This window comes from Cyprinodon tularosa, unplaced genomic scaffold, assembly GCF_016077235.1.
Source record: "Cyprinodon tularosa strain WSP-4 unplaced genomic scaffold, ASM1607723v1 ctg35, whole genome shotgun sequence".
Lineage (NCBI taxonomy): Eukaryota > Metazoa > Chordata > Actinopteri > Cyprinodontiformes > Cyprinodontidae > Cyprinodon > Cyprinodon tularosa.
Genome location: NW_024039063.1, coordinates 1282095 through 1295987, shown reverse-complemented (window position 1 = coordinate 1295987; position 13893 = coordinate 1282095). Strand labels below are relative to the sequence as shown.

General features: G+C 36.3%; 1 protein-coding gene across 1 annotated transcript in view; it reads left to right on the top strand.

Moving 5' to 3' along the window:
- The window catches only part of si:ch73-40i7.2 (FYN-binding protein 1), a 33485-nt gene extending 20432 nt beyond the window's left edge, over positions 1 to 13053 (top strand). Inside the window, exons 6-16 of the mRNA XM_038295002.1 lie at positions 1290 to 1330; positions 1746 to 1878; positions 1952 to 2114; positions 5657 to 5810; positions 5942 to 5958; positions 6830 to 6893; positions 7052 to 7094; positions 7267 to 7429; positions 11036 to 11069; positions 11326 to 11363; positions 12473 to 13053. Of these exons, the coding sequence (XP_038150930.1) occupies positions 1290 to 1330; positions 1746 to 1878; positions 1952 to 2114; positions 5657 to 5810; positions 5942 to 5958; positions 6830 to 6893; positions 7052 to 7094; positions 7267 to 7429; positions 11036 to 11069; positions 11326 to 11363; positions 12473 to 12498 (876 nt within the window). The 3' untranslated portion in view covers positions 12499 to 13053. The remainder of the gene's footprint in view (positions 1 to 1289; positions 1331 to 1745; positions 1879 to 1951; positions 2115 to 5656; positions 5811 to 5941; positions 5959 to 6829; positions 6894 to 7051; positions 7095 to 7266; positions 7430 to 11035; positions 11070 to 11325; positions 11364 to 12472) is intronic.
- The last annotated feature ends 840 nt before the right edge of the window (positions 13054 to 13893 follow it).

Below are 13893 nucleotides of genomic sequence, written 5' to 3'. Positions count from 1 at the left end.
ATTATTTATACTTAAAATAAAAAAAAATCAACAAAAAAGTGTAAAATATCTAATTATCTTATTTTAAGAATAATAATACTCAATACATTGGCAGATAAACTTTATTTACTGGCTTAAGTTAAAAGCAAATCATTAAAAGGAAATCATCTTGGGGCAGCTCATTCAGCAAGCTGATCTGCAGAAGGGCTGCAGACTATGGTCCACTGGTGGACCTAACTTCTTCCTTCAGCTGCTCTACCACAACACTTGGTGCAGAACCCTTTAACAACCTGCTTGGCCAAGAAATCTGACAAACTTGGAACAAGTTAAACAGACAGTCCAAACATCTCCGAAAATTGCATGCATGCAGCTAAATTTTAACTTAGCATGGAACAAATATAGGGTACACATTTTTATTTAAAGAGCAAGACTTCATAACTTTACCCTCAAATATTATTTCTGCACCCAAAGCTTATTCTATTCTTTATATACGCTTTCCTTTAATCTTTGCTTTCAGATGAAATGCACCTTTTCTCCTCCTGCTACCGAGCATGAGCTGCAGGCAGAGCGAATGGAGGATCTTACTCCCTTTCTTCTTCTTTCTGCACATTATAAAGAAAGAAAGCAGACATGTATTTGCACTGAAAGCTGTTTCTGCCTCTAGTTTTCTCATGGTTGGCTGGGACACTAGTAGCAACATCCAAATTGTAATGTGAAAGTAAGAATTTCTTGGTGTCGCTCAAACGCAGAGGTCCAAAATTGCTGGTACTACTTTACCAAATTCCAAAGTGCATGAAGAGGGTAAATGAGGAAAAAACTTCATCAACCATTAAAGTGCAGGAACACAATTTATTGGAGAGCAACATGTTGTGGCTGTGCTCTTCTTCAGGGTCACAATGCCACAGACACAGCTGAAATGTGTTGGTCTCCAATTAAGTGTATCACCGCACTTCGAGTGTTGCTCTCATTCAAAGGTAGCCAGAACTTTAACACGAAACTTATGACATGACATTAAACTTCTGCTCTGGTATTGTGTGAAACAATCCAGAGCCCAGTACATAAAAGACCAAACAGGAAAGTACAGACAAGTCTTTGGCCTAGAGCACTAAAACACTGGCTGATTAGCCTCCTAACATACGACTGAACATTTTTAAAGCTGCTGTAAACATTGATTGAAAAAAGGCAAACATCAAAACAAAAAACAATTGCGATTAAGTTTCATGCAATCATTTGCTAAACAACAATTTTATATAACAACCGAATACTGTTTGCAGTTTTAAAAGCTGACATAAACTCCCTTTTTATTGCAGGATGATGAGGATGAGGATGATGTTTACGAGTTTATAGATGAGTAAGTATGAACTTCCTGCTTCTACACTTGAACCTTGGTTTTTAAAACTCTTTGATAGCCAAAAGTAGAAAGTGGTTACAGCTGCATGAACCTCATTGAACAAATTATTTATCATTTATTTCTCAGAACTCAGCTATTTTTTTAACTGTAGTTAATAACCTCTTCTGATAAATAGCAAGGCTTTCAGGTAATGCTTAAATATGATTTTTATGTTAACTTTTTTTCACGCTTTTACTAAATCTACATTTTAACCTGTTGATGCTGAATCGTGTACCAGACAAATGATTTTAAAATGAGCTGACTCAAAAACATCATCAGGGTGAATTTAAAAAACAAAACGACATTATATAAAAGCAGCCTATAGAGAAGGATAATAAAATGAATGATTTTTTTTTTTTTTTTTGTCCTTTTTAAGTGACCAGGTGGGGGCAAGCCCCTTGCCTCCTGAGAGAACTAACAAGAAGGACCTAAAGAAACAGCAGGAACAAGAAAAGAAAGAGCTGTTGGAACGTCAGAAGAAACAGGCTGAGCTGAAGAAGAACTTTCAGGTAACGGAATGAAACCAGTTAATCAGGAACCACTGCTGATCCCGTTTATTAAAACAAGCTTTTCCTCCCTTAGATACAAGATGAGGTGAACGTTCTTCATACGGCTAAGGTTCGGGTGGACTGGGCCGCTGAAGGAAAACTTGACCTCAGTGTTCGACAAGGAGAAAGCGTGGAGATTCTTCGTGTGGAGAACAACCCCAGGGGCAAGTGGTTGGCCCGTTCAATGACCGGACAATGTGAGTCTATACTTTAAATACACACATCCCCCTTCTATCAATTCTGCTATCAAAGGTCATTATATATATATATATATATATATATATATATATATATATATATATATATATATATATATATATATATATATATATATATATATATATATATATATATATATATGTATAGTAAAAGCAGATTTACAGGTTTTCCAAGTCTTTTTACTTTACAAGGCTGATTAGAGGAGGCAAATACTCATTTTAATGGGAAAGCTTGATGAAATTTAAATATGCTGCTTTAATAGTCAAACATGTGAAACCATCTTTAGTTTGCCTCTCTTTCTCTGTTTGCACTCTAATCAAAGATAAAAACGCGACTCAGTCATGATGCAACTCTATTCTTTGCTTCTTTTTACCAATTTGAGTATATTTTTCTGTGAGTTACATTATTTTCTGTTATTTTTGCTGCTATAAATAAAAAAATTTGCCTCGAGTTTCCTGCTTTACAATTAATATAAATTATAAAAGATTATTTTGATGGAACAAAAACCTTATTGTTCCATTAGGACAGATTGCTAGAGGTCCCTCCCTGCCTCTTTTGTTCAGTTTTGAGAAATCATTCTAATTTGTTCAGTAAAGAAAAAGTAGATTTTAATTCAGATATTTTGTGTCTCTAAGCTTTTACGATTAAATAAAAGACAGTAATTAGATGGTTTCGGACTGGGTGGCAGAAAAACTGCCTCAGTGTGGTTACTGGTGAGTGCAGCAGTGGTTAACTTGTTTCATACTGCATAATGCAAAAGCCTTGAGTGGTACAGTATTCTGGCTTAATTATTCTTCAAATTCCGGTGGGCTTTAATATAATTCTTTAAAATGTATTTTATTTAAACATGTTTGTTTTTTTCAAGCTTTATACACATGTAACAGTTTTCTTTAAAAATATTGTAGAGCAATTATGAAATAAAAAAGTCAGCATAAGGTTGTTAAAGACATAGCTGGATGTTAACGAAGTGTGGTGATATCATGTTTGGAATAGCAAGTTTAGGAATCAATGCATAAAATTACCCCAACCCTAAAAAAAAAAGTAAATAGTGAAGTCTTGATTTTTAGAAAATCAAGTGAGGTTATGTGTGCTGATTTAAACACTGAGGTGGAAGGAATTAAGATAAATGTTCTCTGAAAGCAGGAGCTTGGATACCTAACAAACCATCACCCTATAACAGGGATTAAAAGTATTGTTCTGTGAACCTTGTCCGTCATCTTTAAAAAAAAATTCACAATAAAAGTTAAACATGACGGCTTGTATTTCAACAATAACAATGAAATTGTGGCAGCATTTAGATTGATGCTGTAACTTCTGCTCCAGTTCTCACCAGCATTTTTACTTTGATGTGCAGAAGTGTGAAACTGTATCTATCTCTGAACAACTTTATATTAGCACTATTGTACAGTGGTTGTGCTAGTGTCCTTTTCCCTTGTAATCAGTTAGTTGTGTTCACCCGAGGGATTCCCTGCACTGCAGTAATATCGGACCATGTAAAAAAAAAAAAAAAAAAAAAATCAGGGCTTGTCTTTTCCTTGAGCCCCTGTCACACCTTTAATTTTTAGCCAGCATATGCCAGACGTACCAGAACCTTCTAAAACACTTGTTGGCATTGAAGTTTCTGTGTATTTTTTCAATTTTGGGTATATACATAGAGTATTCATAATGAGTCTTGAACTTATGTCCAATGACAGCCTAACTTATACATAACGCTCAGCAATGTAATGCCCAAAAGATGTCACAAGCCAGTGTCCTGAGGGGGGCTGCAATGCACCTGGAGACATCCGGCCTGCATAAAAAGATATAATTGATTGTGGTATTATCCTAGCTGTTGTTTACTGCCTGCCAAAAAAAAAGAATAAATAAATAAATAAAAAAGAAAAAGAAAGAAAGAGGGTTTGCTGTCGCAGCAGATTCAGCTTCATGTCTGCGAGGGCGTTGGTTGGTCGTGGCTGTGGGTGTGAACGCAGGGAGGATCCATCACACTCACGTTTCGCTCACCCTATAACGGGGATGAAGTCTGGAGAACAGTCCTCCTGTGAACCCCCTTTTATACTAAATGCTATAAATACGGCATTATACAGTAGCTGTAAGTTAGAAACACGTTCAGCAGTTGTCTGGATAAATAGTGTTGATATGCATTGAAGATAAGTTCTTGATAAGTTACGCATACCTTACTCATAGATTTTGGATAAGCTAGACACCATGACTTATGATTAACTTTCACTTAATGTATGTAAACCTATCAGATAACTTACCTGTAACATATGGCCCACATATAAGCATACACTGGCATACCTCAATGTACTTGCAATATGTCATCTGTCAGCGTGTTCCAGCGTGCCTCAGTGTTCTCATCTCTTATACAAAACTTATCCAATGTATGCCACCTTTTTTTGCCAGATCATTTGTACGTCAGGCATACGCTGGCTAAATCGTCAAGGTGTGACAGGGGCTTCAGGCCTGTTAGCATTTAGTCTACCCCATGACAGCATGTTTTTTGACTCTAAAACATAACAAACGCTATAACATGTTGGATGATGAGGAAATTTAAACAATGATCCGACTGCTGCCAAAATCATGCACTCATTTATATGGCTTAAATGGGAGGAACAGCAGCGATAAAGGGTTTTTTTATACCAAAGCACTGATTGAGGAGTGATGCATCCTCTTAGCTTGTTTACTTCCTACTTTTTTGCAGCCATATAAGGATCAAAAGGACTTACTTAATCCTCTTTCCTTGTTGTCAGGAAGCAACCACACCCCCACTTGAAATATGCATGTTAAATGTCATGTGTTGTATACAATAGTCCATCTGATGTATCATCCATTCATATATGGTACTCACTTCCTGTTTTTAAAAGGTTACACAGACATTTTGCCTTGAAATTACTTTCCTGATTGAAAAAAAAACTATATACTACTATTGATGATATAAGTAAGCACTATGTTTTCAATATTTACAACGTTTATTGCTCCAAATTATGATATTTAACCTTTTGAAAGGTTTTTGATGATTGGTATTCAGGCCTTTGTGAAGATTAGTTTATAGATTTTCTGTTGAATTTGAAAGCAAAGCTGGAGGTGTAGCATGAAGTTCCCTATCCACAGAAAGAGGACACTTCTTTTTTGCGTAAAACAATTGTTTTGGTAGTTTTCAAAGAAAAAAAATGTTTCTTAGATCATGTGTAGACTGGGCTTTTGTCTTCGGTTGAGGAACAAAATTGTTTGTCGTGAACTTGAATAAGTCTGTGGTTTTTCATGTCGAAAGATCATGGATATAGCCCAAAGAGGTGTAAGAAATATCCAGAGATTGGTAGTAACTGATCAATGCTACTGGAGTAGTACCATTATGCAGTATTGATTACTTTTATTTAATACTGCCTCTTGCTAAAACGTTTTACCTACTCAAATATTTTAAAGATTTCACAAAATGAAGAACCAGCTCCTCCTGTGCTTTCAGCACTAATAGCGTCATGACTCTCGTGCTCAAACCACAATATTTTTTTACTTCCTCCAGATGGATATATCAGCAACTCATGTGTGGATATCGACTATGAGGCAGTTAAAAAATATAAAACGTCACCATTACGAAAAATGGAGACATTCGATTTACCTCCGCCCCCCCCGGATCCTCCTATGATGTCAATTATGGAGTCCAACAACAGGGACAGGTAAAAGGATGGAGGATTAGTTTCGATTAATTTTTTTTTAAAGACATATGAGATAAATTTTCACATGTTAAGTTTTAATAATGAACTTTTTCTTGCTTTAACTACAATTTGTTTCTTTCTTAAATTTGCAGCTTTTTTCAAGATGATGGTGAGTTACATCTTTCAAACACAAATATATCAGTTTAGCTTTGGTGTCTAGTTATATTGATATATTTAAGTCTACTTGGGGATACTTGGGCCTTGGTTCTCTCGATGCATGTTTTGGATCTGTCCTGGTACTTTTACTAAAGTCAAAATACATGGCATCCAGGATGTATCCCACCTCTTGCCCAAAAAGCACCTGTATCCTTGCAAGGATAGGCAGGTCGTCATTAGATGGATAATTTAATCTAAGCTTTAATTCTATTTTCATTCTATTTGGTGTATTATGTAATTTTCATCCTTGTATCGGAAAAATGTGTGATGTATTTTTTTTTATTTCAGGTAATGATGTTATAAATACTACTAGAAAAAGATTCATACTTATTTTGTTTGCTAACATTCTTTCCAAACCCCCCCAAAAAACTCAAAAATTCCATTTATACTGTATTATTAAAAATGTGTAACAGTGCAGTGTTACGGTAAAAGCTGATGACATTTACCAGTTTAATTTACAACATTAAGGACTGGGTGTGAAGCCAATGACTTCTGTGAAAAACACATACCTCAGAAAAACAGCTTTTAAAGCATTTCTGAACAGCAATTCTTAGGTAAATCTAAGGTTACATTGAACAACTTAAAACCACTTTATGCCTCAGAACATTTTAACTTATTCATAGTTTATTGGTCCAAAGCATAACAGCTCGTAAGGCAGCTAAATATACCTTTTTCATCATCACATGCAGTTGTTTTAGATTGAATACCTATTCAGTTTGATGTGTAAAGGTTGACATGCTTGCATGTTTGTCACCTGTTTGCTGCAGTAAATAAAGCTCATGCTTATTAAACTATAACTGACTCCATTTTCTCTCTGCCTATAGAGGATTATGATGATGTTCAACCATTGCCCGCTGAAGATTTCCCTCCACCTCCACCAGAAATTAGGTAACACATTACTTATTCCGCCCATTAAGTGATGGTGTTCATTGTGCTCAGTGGAAGAGAAAACTTGCATTTCTACTGCAGATGTTGAAGTAAAGGTCTGTCGGATGAATAAATTTAGTAATAATTTGATTAACTCACTTATTATCTTTTTTTTGCAGCATAAACCCCAAATTGGAAAAAGAGCTAAGAAAGAAATTTAAGGTAAAACTTTCACAGCAGGTTGATAAAATTACATAGTTTAATCTATTGAGAAGTTTCTTATGGTTTATTGTAGGCTTACTGTATATCTGTTCACTATGAAACTAAGAAAGAAAAGAAGAAGTTAGATGCATTATAAAATCCACTAGAAACTGAGTGTACTGTTTTCTTTCAGTATGATGGACCTCTCAGGGTTCTCCACAGCATGATGGTGGATCCTAACTGTGTCATAAAGAAGCTGGGAGGAAAAGATCTCCAAGTGACTCAGGGAGAAATTGTGGATGTCATTGAAGAAACAAACAGCAAGAAGTTTCTGTGTCGAAACAGCTTTGGAAAATGTACCTAAACAATTAGTTTTTTGTTTTTTTTTACATCAGGAAAGTATGCTACAATTTATCACATAAGTGGAACAACATAAAGATTCAATGTGAAGAATATTCTGGGTCAGTGACCATCTCGTCTTTCATTGCAGTTAAATATTTAGGTGATCATTCAAGACAAATAGTGAGCCCTGAGCAAACCAAAATAACTAAGCGGCCTCCTGCTGGTAGATACTGCTAACTCACATGACCACACTGTCTCTATGGCTGGTTTTTATAAGTAGCACTGTGTAGCACTGACCTGAAGATAAAAGTCTAGAAAGTTGAGTTTGCAGAGGTGTGCAACCTTCCACTGTGACTCTTAATAACCTAGAAATGAGAAAAGACCAAAATGTTTATAAAGATAGATGCAGTAAAAGGTGTTCTGTTTCTTTTCTTAAATGATTATATTGAATTTCCATAACAGGACAGAGCTATTTTTCCATATTAGATTAAAAACCATGATCTTCTTTCATGTTTTACCAGGTTGTATTCTAAAAGGTACTCAGGGTGAAGGAGATACATTGCCTGCACTTATCAATTGTCAATCAGCAAAATACCTTCTTTCTTCCTTAGTTGACTTAGATAAATGAAAGGCTTTATCCTCACAGACATGAGATTTAAGCACTTTAAACTTGCATTCCTGTATTACTAAATGGGGCCAATACGAGTCAAAAATAGAATGAAAAATAGTCCCCAGGTAGAACCGTACATGGATTTTAATTTTATCCTGTGTAATCTTCCTTTAGGTTTGATGAAGGAGAAAAGTTGATAAACAGTAGCTGACAGAAAGAAAAAATAAGTGCTTGTCAGGGTTGTGTGGAGGTTTTTGAGGACCCAAATGCAGAGATGAGGAGGAAGAGATGAGTTTGCAGATTTGATGAAAAGACAAAGGCAACTGAGGCAAAAATCAATAAATATAGAAAACCAAAAAAACAGGAGATGCCAGGGAGAATCCCACACAGGGAGCTGAGTAACAACAAATCAACAAGAAATCAGCAATAAAGGAACTGTAGAGGTGGTGTATATATGTATGGGGAACAGAACAAAGCTGACATGGAGCAGGTGTGAATAGAACTAACTAGAAGGGAGCTAAGGGGAAAGGAAACAAGCACAAGGGGGCAACAGAGAGTAACTAAAAAAATAAAAAAAAACTTAATAAACATAACCCAAATGGAAAAGAAACAAAATATCAAGAAAACAAAGAATAACATAAATCAAAGTGGAACTAAAAACTTTAAAAGAAACATAAGTCCATAAAGAGGGAACCATAACAGTGCTGGATTTATTGCGAAATTAAACTGATTTTCTGTGTCTTGTCTACCCAGCAACAGAGTCTTTGGTCAAATAGGTCAGACCTGAGCTCACAGCTTTTTGATGACTCATGCAAACCCTGACTTTGCTATCCTTAAACCACTTAGTAACTAAATGACCTGTAAACTTAAGGTCATTTAGGCCAAAACTTTCACTGTCTGCTCATCATTTAATTGGATTCTACAGAGTTCTTTTTGTTCATGATAATATACACTCACCGGCCACTTTATTAGGTACCCCATGCTAGTAACGGGTTGGACCCCCTTTTGTCTTCAGAACTGCCTCAATTCTTGGTGGCATAGATTCAACAAGGTGCTGGAAGCATTCCTCAGGGAGTTTGGTCCATATTGACATGATGGCATCACACAGTTGCCGCAGATTTGTCGGCTGCACATCCATGATGCGAATCTCCCTTTCCACCACATCCCAAAGATGCTCTATTGGATTGAGATCTGGTGACTGTGGAGGCCATTTGAGTACAGTGAACTCATTGTCATGTTCAAGAAACCAGTCTGAGATGATTCCAGCTTTATGACATGGCGCATCATCCTGCTGAAAGCAGCCATCAGAAGTTGGGTATATTGTGGTCATAAAGGGATGGACATGGTCAGCAACAATACTCAGGTAGGCTGTGGCGTTGCAACGATGCTCAATTGGTACCAAGGGGCCCAAAGAGTGCCAAGAAAATATTCCCCACACCATGACACCACCACCACCAGCCTGAACCGTTGATACAAGGCAGGATGGATCCATGCTTTCATGTTGTAGACGCCAAATTCTGACCCTACCATCCGAATGTCGCAGCAGAAATCCAGACTCATCAGACCAGGCAACGTTTTTCCAATCTTCTATTGTCCAATTTCGATGAGCTTGTGCAAATTGTAGCCTCAGTTTCCTGTTCTTAGCTGAAAGGAGTGGCACCCGGTGTGGTCTTCTGCTGCTGTAGCCCATCTGCCTCAAAGTTCGACGTACTGTGTGTTCAGAGATGCTCTTCTGCCCACCTTGGTTGTAACGGGTGGTTATTTGAGTCACTGTTGCCCTTCTATCAGCTCCAACCAGTCTGGCCATTCTCCTCTGACCTCTGGCATCAACAAGGCATTTCCGCCCACAGAACTGCCGCTCACTGGATGTTTTTTCTTTTTCGGACCATTCTCTGTAAACCTTAGAGATGGTTGTGCGTGAAAATCCCAGTAGATCAGCAGTTTCTGAAATACTCAGACCAGCCCTTCTGGCACCAACAATCATGCCACGTTCAAAGTCACTCAAATCACCTTTCTTCCCCATACTGATGCTCGCTTTGAACTGCAGGAGATTGTCTTGACCATGTCTACATGCCTAAATGCACTGAGTTGCCGCCATGTGATTGGCTGCTTAGAAATTAAGTGTTAACGAGCAGTTGGACAGGTGTACCTAATAAAGTGGCCGGTGAGTGTATATGTAACATGAATTGCACCAGGGAACTTATTCCCCCAGGCTTATTGTGGTTACCATTTCACAGGGAATATTGTTAGGAGACATGCAGGTCTCATCTAATCATTGAGGCTAAACACTATATTTTCAAATGTTTTAGACCTGAGTGCATATCAAAGCTGTAATCTGCATTTTTCTTTCTTTTCTTTTTGTTTCTTTTTTGAATTATGACCTCTTCCTCTCTGAATGGGCTCTCATCCTATGCTAATACAGGAGTTATTCGGCTCTATATAATCTTCTCTTGTACATGTGACCCATGGGGGACATTTACATTGTAGTTAATCTTAATGAGGGTTGAACAGATTCATTGGAAACCTTAAAGCTTCTGGAAATTATACGTAAGGAGGAAGCAGACCTGAGGGGATCCACCGCCATATCCTGGCTGACGTCTTCTGATATTGCTATCGTTTTATACAAGACGCAGTGGGTTTAAGGAGTTGCAGTAAAAAAAAAACAGCTTTCATCCTCCATCACTCAAAAAAAAAATATCTCAGTGTAGTGTAAATCCTAGAGATCAAAAGACGTTTATTTTAACCCACCTACCCTGTATCAGGTACAGTACTCCCATCTGACCTTAAAATAACGTGTTTTCATGGAGTTAATATATCTGGATACCTGAATGTTTATAACAAAAAAAGAAACATTTTTAGACTAATATTAATAATAATTAATGTTCCATGTTTTTAATTACTGGGAGGGTAAAATTAGGAAGTAAAGAAGCAGAAGAATAATCTCTGCAGTAGTGTTTAGGATGAATATGGTTCTGTATAATAAGTTAATGTTTTGTATCTCTTTTTGCAGATGGATACATCTCAAAATCTCTTCTTCTCCCGATGTAAGTAAATCTGTCTCAGTTTGAGACTCAGTGTCTATTCAGCATTATTGGATTTTTATTTGGTTTATTTTCATAATTTTTTTCAATCATTATTTGAAATAATGGATTTGTATGCAGAGATATATCCAGACAATATGTTAAGATCATTCTTTCATTTCACTATGCCTAATTCTACCATAGATAATTATATATCTAGTTACATGATCCAAGGATTTCAGCCAATGTTGTACTTTACTAAATAACTATTTATCTTTAGGGAAGGAGACATTTATGATGATGTGGACTACAATGATGGTAAGCTAAATATATTCTAATATTCATCAGATTTGCTTTTAAATGTACAGAGGGAACAGAGTTTTCCAACCTCTTTAATATTTGTATTCTTGGTTTCATAGCAGCCATTTGCTAAACAAAAAAGTTTATTTAATACCTCCTAAATGTACAGTTAGAACCATATCCTTCCTGAAAAAATATGACAATTTATTAAAAATGAAAAAGTAAAATATCACATGGTCATAAGTATTTAGACCCTTTACTGTGACGCTCATATTTAACTCACATGCCGTCTATTTCTTTTGATCCTTCATTGGAGTCTAGCTGTGTTTAATCAAACTGATTGGATTTGATTAGGAGAGGCAAACACCTGTCTATACCTTACAGCTCATGAACATGAGGTCCCAAAAAAAATTGTGTTTATGTTGTTTCCATCTCTTGTGAGAACTGACAATAAGTACGCCATCCTTCACCATCCAACCCACTGATCTCTATTTATTCACTGGATTGCTGATAGGTCGAAAAAACCGAAGTCAGTGCTGCCATCTTGGTACTCCCCACTTTCACAGAGTTGCGCAATAAAAATTTCTGTAATGTAATGTAATCAATACATTTATATTACATTTACATCACCAATTTACCACTTTTTGTTCATCAGATAGTGTGTGTAATATTCTTAATATCTAAGTATAGTATTACTGTGCTCCAATAAGACCCTATTTTTGTTGTGTTGTATTTGTATATTATGTTATATTATATGATTTATAGACTTCATGGACTCCATACTAAATATGCAATTTGATGTGCCTATTTTTAATCCTAAATTACAGTCATCTACTGATGCTATGATGCTTGTTTGATGCTGTAGCGCACATATTGTTTACATTCAGACCGGTCTAACTAGGGAGTACCAATATGGCGGCTGGTGACTTCACATCACTGTGTTCTACCAACGGCCTATCAGCAATCCAGTGAATAAATAGAGATCAGTGATCCAACCTGACAGAAATCTCTGCAATGAAACAGAGTGCAAAACATAAATGTGTCTGAATACTTTCCATACCTACTATGTACACCAAGATTAAAAGGTTTATTCATGCTGTTAATTTGTTTTCTTTTTTCTTTTTTAGATGTTTATGACAACGACACAAACTAATTATGCACCTGAACATGTGGGGGTAAACTATCCAGGAAACAAACTAAAGCCTAAAGTTTTTCAAACTAGAATACAATCAACAATAGCAGAGATCCCTCTAAGTACAAATAGTCTGTTTGGAAAATTGTCGTGTTTTGTACATTTTTTTTTTTTTTTACTTTGCTGAACAGAAAAGGACAGATTTTCTTTTCATCTGTCATATAAAAAGCTGTGTTGTAAAGTCAAACTAGTTAAAGTGATGTCTGTCAAACTAATTAAAATTCACAATAAAAACAACTCAACTACAGTTACATGACTAAACCATCTTGAATTAATAAACTATAACCAACATCTGTTGATGGTTTCGTCTTCTTCCATTCACAGGACATCAGGTATATTTTCTCATACTTGCAACACCAACACACACATACAGTCTCACACACACTGAGAATTATGAATTGTTTATTGCACTGTTTGTGAAAATGCTTGTATACAAATTGAATACACTATTTCTGTTGCTTTTTTTTGGCATTGAAGATAATTTAAAATAAAAGTAATACTGTTCCTGTTTGAAAAGTGTATGTGTTTGAATTTGACAAAAAAGAATGAAGTGCTATAGGTACAATGACGAGATTATTACGAAACTATGAATGTTTTTTCAAAAACCCTCTCTCTCAGCTGGGATTCCCCAGGGCTCGGTTCTGGGCCCTTCCTGTTCTCTATTTGCTTCTGCTAGGAACCATACTTAAAAAGAATGGGATTTTTTTAACCATATGCAGATAACAGTCATAACAGATGCCCACTCTATCACTGCCTTAATCAAGTGTCCTGATGACATAAAGGCCCAGATGTCTCAGATCTTTTAAAATTCTAATGAAAGAAAGACTGAAGTGATGTTTTTTTGGTGACACCACTGGAATAAATCTAGGCTCTATGATACAGGATATCAAACCAGTCATCACTAACCTAGGGGTAAAAGTGGATGCAGATCTGAAGTTTGGTAGCCCGATCAGGGACAATTGTTAATGCAAGTTTTTTTTTTTTTTATAATTTGAGGCAGCTGGCCAAAATAATGCCAATTCTTTCATCTCCCACCTTCAGATGGTTTGAATGCTGCAGCACGCCTTTTAAATGACACATGCAAGTATGACATGCTGCCCATACATTTTAAAATTAATTTAAAAAATGTATTTGCTTTTAAATCCTTGAGTGGGCTTGCCCAGTGTACCTCTCTGAGCTTCTACATCCTTATAGACCTACATGCTGTCTTAGTTCAGCTGCTTCTGAGAGAGCCTAAAACTAAAGCTTCAAAGCTCTGAAATGACCAGCTTAAGCACATCAAACAGACCTCAGGCAGGCCTCTTCTCTGTTTTTGAATCTCTTGTCAAAACCCACAATGTCTCTTTAGCACCTCGC